This window comes from Solanum tuberosum, unplaced genomic scaffold (assembly GCF_000226075.1).
Source record: "Solanum tuberosum cultivar DM 1-3 516 R44 unplaced genomic scaffold, SolTub_3.0 scf00234, whole genome shotgun sequence".
NCBI lineage: Eukaryota > Viridiplantae > Streptophyta > Magnoliopsida > Solanales > Solanaceae > Solanum > Solanum tuberosum.
In genome coordinates this window covers 73,393-84,657 of record NW_006239168.1, presented here as the reverse complement: position 1 = coordinate 84,657, position 11,265 = coordinate 73,393, and the positions used below count along the sequence as shown (strand labels likewise).

At 31.4% G+C, this 11,265-nt stretch overlaps 3 protein-coding genes across 3 annotated transcripts; all 3 read right to left on the bottom strand.

The window, feature by feature from the left end:
* Nucleotides 1-3: 3 nt before the first annotated feature.
* On the bottom strand, nucleotides 4-2,076 carry LOC107062575 (laccase-21-like). The gene is made up of 6 exons (XM_015313368.1): nucleotides 1,978-2,076; nucleotides 1,725-1,876; nucleotides 1,416-1,636; nucleotides 1,171-1,296; nucleotides 686-915; nucleotides 4-21 (listed from the first exon to the last, which is right to left on the bottom strand). The coding sequence occupies exons 1-6, from the start codon at nucleotides 2,074-2,076 to the stop codon at nucleotides 4-6; spliced, it is 846 nt and encodes a 281-aa protein (XP_015168854.1).
* Nucleotides 2,077-4,197: 2,121 nt separating this feature from the next.
* Nucleotides 4,198-6,895, bottom strand: LOC102577793 (uncharacterized). The gene is given in 4 exon segments (NM_001288207.1): nucleotides 4,198-4,439; nucleotides 5,215-5,375; nucleotides 5,450-5,596; nucleotides 6,858-6,895. Coding segments are annotated over 3 exon segments (393 nt in total). The 5' UTR covers nucleotides 5,583-5,596; nucleotides 6,858-6,895; the 3' UTR covers nucleotides 4,198-4,340.
* A 2,096-nt stretch (nucleotides 6,896-8,991) lies between these two features.
* LOC102597770 (40S ribosomal protein S15a-1) lies at nucleotides 8,992-11,265 on the bottom strand. The gene is made up of 4 exons (XM_006357272.2): nucleotides 11,162-11,265; nucleotides 10,194-10,340; nucleotides 9,959-10,119; nucleotides 8,992-9,361 (listed from the first exon to the last, which is right to left on the bottom strand). Exons 2-4 carry the CDS (start codon nucleotides 10,324-10,326, stop codon nucleotides 9,263-9,265), a joined length of 393 nt encoding a protein of 130 aa, XP_006357334.1. The 5' UTR covers nucleotides 10,327-10,340; nucleotides 11,162-11,265; the 3' UTR covers nucleotides 8,992-9,262.

The following is an 11,265-nucleotide window of genomic DNA, read 5'->3' as shown; positions in this document are numbered from 1 at the left end:
CATTTATTTACATTTCAGCTCCTGGAAGATGCAACTTAAAGCAATAAAATATAACCAGTGCAAACTCAAAAATCTACGAGGAAAAAGACACTGTGCAAAAGATTTCCTTCATTGAAATATCCATTGCCTTTAAGCTACTCCTATCCATTGATAAACACATTGATTGATAGTGGAATCTTGTAGAGTGAACACACCATTATGTCTCATCTAAAGAATGCAGGATTCACACCTCACAAGAGATATAAAAGAAAAATTAAACACATCAAGGCCAACACGAAACATGAAATTTTCTCTCACATGCTCAACATTCAGTGTATTATCTCAAGTATTGTTTGACATAAGTTTACATGAAATATTTATAGACCATCTTATCATACAATTCGTAATTTCAAATATAAACATCAATATAAAACTTTATTATAATTTACAAGGGAGTCACCATTGCACTTCTATGAGGCCTATTAGTCTGCCTATACCAAACAACGAATGTCGTACAAAAAAATAAACCCAAAATTACAAAAGTCATTATTACATATAAATAATCCCTACTAGAACTTTTATCGTAGTTGAGGGAGAAGTTGGGAAGAAGAGGTGGTGAAGAGGGTATGTAATTCCCTTGGTATTCTATAATGGCGGTTGTAACTTTATTTGTGTTATACGTCTTGCTAATATTCGTTACAACAACCATATAATAATAATCTGGATGCTGGTTCGCCTCGAAGATGCAGTCAATTGAGTGTTCTACACTCAATTCGACGTAGCCTGTTGTAAATGGTTTTGTTAGAGGACTTCCATCCATCGCAATTACGGTTAAGTCGTGACTTGCGATCCCAATGTAAAGTTTTTTACGGATTGCAGCGTTCACAATTCTGAGAAGATATTTCTTCCCAGTATCCACTACTATCCTAAAAGTTCCTGTCCATTTTAATTAATAAAAGAATATTAAAATAAGTGCAACAAATAACTCGAGAAAATAATAAGTAAGCTGGCCCATATGGACAGAATCACAAAATAAATAAAAAAACAATGTTAGAAATCAAACAGAAGAGTCCAACCCAAAAAAACTAGTTTGATAGATAGGAGAACTGGCCCATCGGATACGAATATTTTGATTTTAATACATTAATTAAGTTTGATATAAATAAATTGAACTGGACGACTTATACATACCATTGTTTGAACAAGGGTAGAAGTCACCAGGCTGTCCATTAACCGTGAAAGCGTCCGATTTTATGTCACTGCCTGAGTCAATATAGTCAAGGAAGACCTCCTTGACATCCTTCTTCCACCATTCACCTGGTGAAATTGTGAAGAATTAATCAAACAAAAAGAAAATATATGTTAGTAAAAGACTTAAGTTTTTGAAAGAAATTACTTAAAAACTAAATTATTCGAATATTATTTAACTTATATACCTAAAATGATGGGAATATCGGCATGATCATCAGGCTTTCCGGGTTTTGGATGGACAATGAAAGCGCCATGAACAGTGGCGCGTTGCCAGATATTCATGGCATGCCACCATAGCGTCCCTTCCACGTCGTCAGATATTGTGATATTTTTTCTTACTGTAGACCCTGCCTTAACTAGCCACTCCACTTGATCAGACTTCACCTGTTTACCCACGCCCCTACAACTTAATTTTAGAAAGAAAAAAACAGTCACCAAAAGTAACAAATTACTTAAACAATGAAAAGTAGTATTTCTGGATAATTTGAATGTACCAAAACATCGTAACGTTGTCCTTCCCTTTGTTTTCAACGTCTAGGACCAACGTTTCTCCAGCGCGCGCATATATGGTAGGCCCTGGGAATCGTCCGTTGATAGTAAGAATCTTCTTCGATTGGCAAAGCCTATCGAAAGAAGTTTCTTCAATCTGTTGATAGTACAAGATAAAATTGATTAGTACATACACAAACACAAACCATAACTTTAATAATGCAAAAAAAATAAACTAAATGAACAGACAATACTTACAACGAAATGAATATTATTATTGTTTTGTGTTGAAGCAGTGTACTGAACTGCGAAAAATATGATCAATACCAAGCTAGTGTTGATTTTTTGGAATGTCATTTTTCTTGTCTAAAGAGTTAGAGAAGTCGAATTTTTTGAGAAAAAGATGAAGAAGGGCCTATCCTTTCAAGAATCTAATTATCTTGGAGTCAATTTAGAATCTTTATAAAATATTAAAAGAAAGAAGCAATTGTCTCACATATTTCACTAAGAAATGAAGTGGAGAAATATATATAGAGGAGAAAGGGGAATAGAGCTCTATCTATTCATATGCAGAAAAAATTAGTTCTTCTCAATTTGGATAGAAGTCAAATAAATGGGTTAACTAGATTGAATTTAGCATGTTATTAAAAATTAGACGCAAAGGTCATAAGCGTAAAATCATTTTGAGCTGCATATAATACTTATAAGTTATAAACTTACAGCTTACATTTTTCTATATATGATTTTAAAAGTTTTTAAAAAAAAAAATTCTTGTTGTGTTCATATCTATCTTTGTTCTTTCTGTTTCATTGATCAAATATAAAAAAAAAATATAGAACCAGAAAAATTCTCTTATTTAGATAAATTTACTAGTTTTGCATAGAAGATTGATAATATTTGAATTATACGTCACCTACATAACTAGATAAAATTAATTGAGAGCAATAACTACAAAAAATAATTGATAGTGGGTAACTGAAATATAACTAATTTTAGATATTTATCACATTACGTAAGATCATTAAGGTATCACTTTTTAGAAAAAAGAAGAGGCATAAAATAAAAATTAAATTCAATAAAATTTCCCCTGGTATGAAAACAAACAATTATACTTTATTGCTATCACTATCATATTGATTACACCATAAGTAGGAAAAAGCAAAAATAAAAAAATAAGAACCAAATAAGTAATACTTTGAAATTAAAGTTAAACATTCAAAAAACTTTAAAGTAGTATAAATTATAAGTTGTCGTGTCTATGTGAGATATTGCTAATATAAGTAGCCTATGTTACATATGTAATTCAAGAAGCAAAATAAATTACTCATAGAAAAAAACTGATTTTCTCTTCAAAAATTTCCCTCTAGTTTAAACAAATGAGATATAAGACCTAATAACCAAAGACCTCTAAGAAAATTCTCTTTCACTATGTCAATTTTGTGATGTGATCTTTAAATTTTGAGCAGGTTAATAAAAATTAGACGCAAAGATCATAAACGTAAAATCATTTTGAGCAGCATATAATCCTTATAAGTTATCAACTTATAGCTTACATTTTTCTATATATGGTTTTAAAAGTTTTTAAAAAAAAAAAAAATCTTGTTGTGTTCATATCTATCTTTGTTTTTTCTGTTTCACTGATCAAATATAAAAAAATTATAGAAACAGAAAAATTCTCTTATTTAGATAAATTTACTAGTTTTGCATAGAAGATTGGTAATGTTTGAATAATATGTCAGCTACATAACTAGATCAAATTAATTGAGAACAATAACTACAAAAAATAAATGATAGTGGATAACTGAAATATAACTAATTTTAGCTATTTATCACATTATGTAAGACCATTGAAGTGTAGCTCTGTAGGGAAAAGAAAGAGACATAAAATAAAAATTAAATTCAATAAAATTTCCCCTCGTATGAAAACAAAGAATTATACTTTATTGATATCACTATCATATTGATTATACCCATAAGTCGGAAAAAGCAAAAATTAAAAAATAAGAACTAAATAGGTAAATACTTTAAAATTAAAAGTTAAGACATTCAAAAATATACAAAAAGTAGTATAAATTATAAATTATCGTGTCAATATGAGCTATTGCTAATATAAGTAGCCTATGTTACATAGTTATTTCAAGATAGTAAAATTAATTACCCATAAAAAAAACTGATTTTTCTTTTCAAAAAAATTCTATTCTAGTTTAAACAACTGAGCTATAAGACCTAATAACCAAATACATCTAAGAAAATTAACTTCACTGTTTACGCAAATGGTATACTTGAACACAAACTCACTATCAATCCTTCTTGGTTCATTTTACCAGAAATTTAACATGTATGCTTGCTCTCTAGAAGCTAACAAGACTAGAAGAAAAGAGGACGTTTCTCTTACCTTTTATACTAGGAAAAAACACAAACATGCACATCTACAACTTTAGATGTCAATTGTCTCAACAGGCAATAAGCACCAGCAAGTTTTTCAACAAAATCTGATAATTGTCTCAAAATTTTCAATAAAATCTCTACTAAATTTGATGGTAACGAGAAAAACAGAAAAAGGTCGGTTACAACGAGCCAACAAACAGCAAAACCAAAGTTTTCATCCTTTCCAACATGACTCAATAAAAGAAACCAAGAACTTTTCCACCAACATTCTTTCTCCTAGCCTCTTCGTGGTCCATGATACCAGCTGAGGTAGTCAGCACAATGTACCCGAACTGCAAGTTGAAACCAATATGCAAAGATCAAAACATAAAATAGACTATACAAATAAACTGACAAACAAGTACGACTTTTACTCCATCTGTGATTGCAGAAAATGTCTGCAATTTCATTTGCTTAGTATCAAGTATGAACTACATATGATGCTTCAATCCACAATATGACTGTTCAGATACTTCTTCAAAGAAACACACTTCACATGGACTAATACAAAAATAACAGCACATCGAGACTCTGTTAGCCAAGCCATAGGATACAAAATTTCTCCTTTGGATAGACAGGAATGCTTCCTTTACAGGAGAGAGACTCAACTGCTATCTACAAAGAGCGCTTGCTATGTGACAATTATAAATGGATGGGTCCTGTAAGCATTACAGATGATTGCCCCGAGTACTCGAGATTTTTAATGCTTAAGAAGAAGCAATAATTTTCAAATATCATTTTTTCCCTTTGAAACAAAACTACGTTTTTCAAATTTCACAATGAAACATTGGTTAAACGCTCATATAGCAAGCCAATTCATGATTCAGCAAAGAAGGAATCAAAAATTAATAATGTCTATTTCACAAGCTAATATGACCATGACTTGTTTCAACAAAGAAGTAAGGAATCAAAAATTAATTATGTCTATTTCACAAGCTAATATGACCATGACTTGTTCACCCCAACAATCATTTCGGAAGCTAGAAGCAAGGCTCAATTTGGAGATAACCAGAAATGAAGTTCTATATATTGATCAAGGGAACAACGTGAAAATATTAATCACTATACCTGTCGGGAAGGAAGCAATCTAGCAGTCCATCCTTCAATCTCCTTGACTCCAACATCAAAGCGAGGACTAATGACACCACACTTGTTTAGCCTTCCATTCAGTTCAACAACAATCTTTCCGGACCTATGATCGTCGACGTACTCAAATTCTCCGATGTAACCTACACATAGATACCAACAGTAAGAAAATGATAGGGTGATGCTAGCAGTGAATACAGTTAAGAAACAAACATACCATGCTTCTGCATAACAATGAGGAACTTGATGATGACTTTTGATGAAGGTCTAATCATGACCTGACGCTTTCCCCTCTTTTCAGCATTGTACATGCTCTTGAGAGCATCATTCAGCACACTAACTCTGACCATCTTTTCTTATCTAACTGTATCCAGTATATGCAATAATCAGATGCACCATCGAAAAAAGTAACCACAAAAATAGCTCCAAAAAACAAACTAAAAGAATCAAATGGTAGCAAGATATAGTCAATGTCCTCTAAAAGACACTAGGTTGACAGCACAAATTCACATGTATTAGTAACTATAGATTAGAAACAGACCAGCAAACTTTAGAAATCATGACAACAATATAGCCACGGTGAGGACTCAACAGAAAGCAACACAATAATTACCAATATACAGACCTACATCAATAAGCGCCTTATAAAAGAACAAGAAACAAATTCTCACCACCACCCTTTATCAAAAAGCATAATAAGGTCCATATGTGAGAGGGAGTATTGAGAATACAATTCAACAATAGAAGTGTGTTCTCTCTAATAGAACAAGATCACACACATCAACCCACTTACACAGAACATCATAAACTATTTGCTTAAAGCACCATAACCCATTTTATTGCGTCTTTTACTTTCCAAATTCCTACTTCCAATTACAACCCCCATTAAAACTAATCAACACTCACGTAGATTTACCATAAATACAACTACTAAGAACCCTAAAACATAAAAGGGTAAGAACCTTCACTAATTTCAACAATAAGAAAGTATGAAAAAGTACTCTCTCCATCATGGGTCGGAAAAAAAAGAGATTAAAATCCATCACTTCACAGCAAAACCTCTACGAATGTCAAAAAAGATCACATTTTTACACTCCAAATTCCTACTTCCATTCACACCCCTGTTAAAACTAATCATCACTAGCATAAATTTTACCATAAATACAACAACCAAGAACCCTAAAACGTTAAAGGGTAAGAACCCTAGCTAATATATATCAACAATAAGATAGTATGAAAAACTACTTTCTCTGTCATGGGTCGGAAAAAAAAGTTAAAAGCCATCACATCACAGCAAAGCCTCAAAAATTGTCAAAAAAGATAACATTTTTACTCTCCAAATTCCTACCTCCATTCATCACTAGCATAAATTTTACAATAAATACAACTACCAAGAAGCCTAAAACGTTAAAGGGTAAGAAGCGTAGCTAATATCAACAATAAGATAGTAAGAAAAACTACTTTTTCCATCATGTGTCGGGAAAAAAAAGAGATTAAAAGTCATCACATCACAGCAAAGCTTCTAAGGATGTGAAAAAGATAACATTTTTACTTGACAAATCTAAACAGAAACTACGAGAAACAATGGTATGTAAGTAAAGAAATGCAGGCAAAGAGACACTTACGCTTTGATTCGGTAGAGAAAGAGATCACAAGAGTTAGTTGCTGCGGAGGAGCAAAGAGGCGAAAATCTGAAGCACTGGTTTTTACTTATAAACGTAGGGTTTTAGGTTTTATTGTTAGGAAGAAGCACTTGGGCCCAAAATCATTTTTTGACCGAATGGAAACTCCATTGAGCTTCCAAATAATGTTATGTCACATTTTTCTATAATATGGTTTTAAAATAGGTTTTAAATTTTTTTTAGTTCTTGTTATGTTTATACCCCCTCGGTTCTTATTTACATGTCCCCATTTTAGGTTTTACGTGCATTAAGAAACTAAATATATTTACGATTCTATCCTTATTTAGGACATGTTTGGAAAGTCGCTCTTATAATTGAATTTGATGTAATTGGTGTAATCTGTCTTGTTTGATTGGGCATCTAATTACTTGGTCAGCAAGTAATTTGTGTAATTGGCAGGGTGTAATTACACTCTCTAATTCACAAGGAAAGACTGTGAATTGCTTGTAATTAAATTACATGGTGTAATTACAAGCTGATTACTTTTTAATTTCTTCCTTTATTTTTGTTTGAACTTTTTTCGTTTTAATGTATTTTTTATTTTTATTATTTTAATAAGATTTATTTATATTTTGTTCCTTCTTATTCTCAACTTTTACTTCATATGATTCCATGCTATTGACTTGATATTTTACATTACAAACTATTTTTTAAAAGTTAGAATTGATAGATTATCTTTTTGTCAAATGTTTTATAATTTATAATATTAATCTTTTCGTCAAACATGCATTTCATAATATTCATAGAAATTTTGTTTTTTTAATTTTTATGATTAATTTAATTAAAATATTTGAAATGTATAAATCAATTTTTTTTTTATAATATTAATTAAAAACATATGTTTATTAATTAATATATTTTCAAGAGACAATATATATCTTAAAATTTTAATTTAATATTATTTATAAAGGCCCTTATTTGTCTAATATAAATTTTTAATTATAAATAATTTATTTTTATTTTTAAAATTCAATATAATCTTATGATTACACTTGTGCAACCAAACGGTACAATTGTAAGTTGTAATTATATTGTGGCAAACAAACAGGTTAGCGTAATGACTAGACTGGTAATTACCACCCTAGTAATTACACCAATTCCAATTACTTGGTGGCTTTCCAAAAAGTAATTTTTTTTGGAGTTAAGTTTTCAATCAATTAAAATGAATTAGTAATTTATTTTGGTTAATTAATTTGACCAGTGAACATGAGTTATTAATTCAGTTTTTCTATGTTGGTCAAATATATGTTTTCAAGGCTGATAACTCGCAAGCGTAAAATAGAAAGAATAGTATCATTTATGTATTGATTTTGTGAAATGACAAATATTAAAGACCATTTATTTTTAATAAAGATAATATAATATTTTTAATAAAAACGACATATAAATAGGAAGAGTGGAATTTTGTATGTTATGTTGCATTCATAATCAAATTTAAAAAATTATTGAGACTGGAAATTCTCTTATTTAGACAAATTTACTATTGTTTTGCATAGAAGTTTGGTAATTTTTTATTAATACGTCAGTTACATATTCTTAACTAGATAAAATTAATTGAAAGCAATAACTACACAAAATTAATACTCCTAATAGTGGATACATGAAACATAACTAGTTTTAAATATTTATCACCTTATGTTAGACCATTATCACTTGGTAGGGAAACGAAGAGAAATAAATAAGAACCAAAAAATACTTCAAAATAAAAAGACAAATCAAAATATTATACAAAAAATACTACTCATAGATTATATGAAGCAAAAGGTCATAAATCATAATGATAGAGTTATTGTTAACATAAGTAGCCTATGCTACATATTAGTTTAATTCAAGAAGCAAAATTAATTATATAAGACCATGTGACATAACAAAGAATTCAATGGAAACCTTAAATTGAACATCTTAACGAATACACAAACAGTATGACTAATTTTATGTTGTGAATTGTGATCTTTACACAAATAGTCAATCGAATTCATTGTTTACTTTAATCTAACCGGTATATGGGATAATAAACACCACAAAAACACTTGACTAGAAATTTAACATTAATGCTTGCCCTCTAGAAGTACAAGACTTGGAAGAAAAGAGACCTGTCCCTTTCTTTTCATAATAGTAATAACACAAACATGCAAATCTACAACAAACTTTTGATGTCAATAGACAGACCGCAATAAAGATCAACAGGCAATAAACACCAGCAACTTTCTCAACAAAATTTGATAACTGTCTCCAAATTTTCAATAAAATCCCTACTAAATTTGATGGAAACGAGAAAAACAGAAAAAGGGCGTTTATAACGAGCCAACAAACAGCAAAACCAAAGTTTTCATCCTTGTCAACACGACTCAATAAAAGAAACCAAGAACTTTTCCACCAACATTCTTTCTCCTAGCCTCTTCATGGTCCATGATTCCAGCTGAGGTCGTCAGCACAATGTATCCAAACTGCACGTTGAAACCAACACGTAAAGATCAAAACATAAAAATAGATGATATACAGAATAACACAAAATAAACCGAGACTTTAACTCCATCTGTAACGGCAGAAAAAACCTACAATTTTCATTTGCTTAGTATCATGTATAAACTACAGATGAAAGCTTCAACCCACAATATGACTGTTCAGATACAACTTAACAGAAACACACTTTCTCATGGACGAATAACAAAAGTAATAGCAAAACAAACCATAAGATATAAAATTTCCACTTCAAAATAGACAGGAGTTTTTCCTTCACAGGAGAGCCTTAAAAGCTAGCATCTACAAAGAATAAATGGATCTTACAAGCACTAAAGGTGCTTGCCCAAATTATTCAAGATTTGCTACTGCTTAAGAAGAACCATAATTTAGTAAGTCATGATTCATCAAAGAGGTATTGAATCAAACATTAAAAATGTCCATTTCACAAGGCAATGACCATGACTAACATTCACCCCGACAATCATTTCAGAATCCAGAAGCCAGGCCCAAATTGAAGATGACCAGAAATGGAGTTCCATTTATTGATCAAGGGAACAAAGTGTATATATTAATTACTGTACCTGTCGGGAAGGGAGCAATCTAGCAGTCCATCCTTCAATCTCCTTAACTCCAACATCAAAACGAGGACTAATAACACCACACTTGTTTAGCCTTCCATTCAGTTCGACAACAATCTTTCCTGACCTATGATCATCGACGTACTCAAATTCACCGATGTAACCTACACATGGATACCAAAAGTAAGAATATGACAAGGTGATGCAAGCAGTGCATACAGTTAAGAAACTAACATACCATGCTTCTGCATAACAATGAGGAACTTGATGATGACTTTTGATGAAGGTCTAATCATGACCTGACGCTTTCCCCTCTTCTCAGCATTGTACATGCTCTTGAGGGCATCATTCAACACACTAACTCTGACCATCTTTTCTTATCAAACTGTATCCAATATATACAATATTCAGATACACCATCAAAAAAAGTGACAACAAGAAAAGCTCCAAACAACCAAACAAAAAGAATCAAATGGTAGCAAGACATAGTCAACATCCTCAAAAAGACACTAGATTATTAACAGCATAAATTCACAGGTATTAGTGACTATAAATTAGAAGCAGACCAGCAAGCACCAGCGAACTTCAGAAATCATGACAACAATATAACCACAGTGAAGACTCAACAGAAGACAAGACAATAATTACCAATATAGAGCTACACAAACACCTCCATCAATAATGCTTCCTTTATCAAGCAATAAAGATATGAATCCTCACCACCACCCATTATCAAAAGTTAATAATAAGGCCCGCACGTGAGAGGGCATGTTGAGAATACAATTAAATATTAGACAATGTGTTCTTTGTAAGAGCTTAAGCTCACACACATCAACCCACTTCCCAGAACATAATAATCTATATGATTCAAACGTCAAAACCCATTCTATTGCCTTTTTACACTCCAGAATTCCTACTTCCGTTCGCACACCCTTTAAGACTAATCATCACTTGCTAGATTTACCATAAATACAACTACCAAGAACCCTAAACAGTAAAGAATATGAAAAACTACTTTCTCCATCATGGGTCGGGAAAAAAAGAGATTAAAATCGATCACATCTCAGTAAAACCTCTAAGAATGTCAAAAAGATCACATTTTTACTTGACAAATCAAAACAGAGACTACAAGAAACAACGGTGTCTAGGTAAACAAATGCAGACAATGGTATCTAAGTAAAGAAATGCAGGCAAAGAGACACTTACACTTTGATGCGGTAGAGAGAAAGAGATCACAAAAGTTGTTGCTGCGGAGGAGCAAAGAGGCGGTAATCTAAGGCAATGGCTTTTACATGTAAACCTAGGGCTTC

Coding starts and splice junctions, on each gene's coding strand:
- LOC107062575 (XM_015313368.1), bottom strand. CDS start 2,076: ATGACATTCCAAAAAATCAACACTAGCTTGGTATTGATCATATTTTTC. Junction 1,877..1,977: donor ATAATAATATTCATTTCGTT/GTAAGTATTGTC, acceptor TACTATCAACAG/ATTGAAGAAACTTCTTTCGA. Junction 1,637..1,724: donor GACAACGTTACGATGTTTTG/GTACATTCAAAT, acceptor TCTAAAATTAAG/TTGTAGGGGCGTGGGTAAAC.
- LOC102597770 (XM_006357272.2), bottom strand. CDS start 10,326: ATGGTCAGAGTTAGTGTGTTGAATGATGCCCTCAAGAGCATGTACAAT. Junction 10,120..10,193: donor CATTGTTATGCAGAAGCATG/GTATGTTAGTTT, acceptor ATCCATGTGTAG/GTTACATCGGTGAATTTGAG. Junction 9,362..9,958: donor GATTGCTCCCTTCCCGACAG/GTACAGTAATTA, acceptor TTCAACGTGCAG/TTTGGATACATTGTGCTGAC.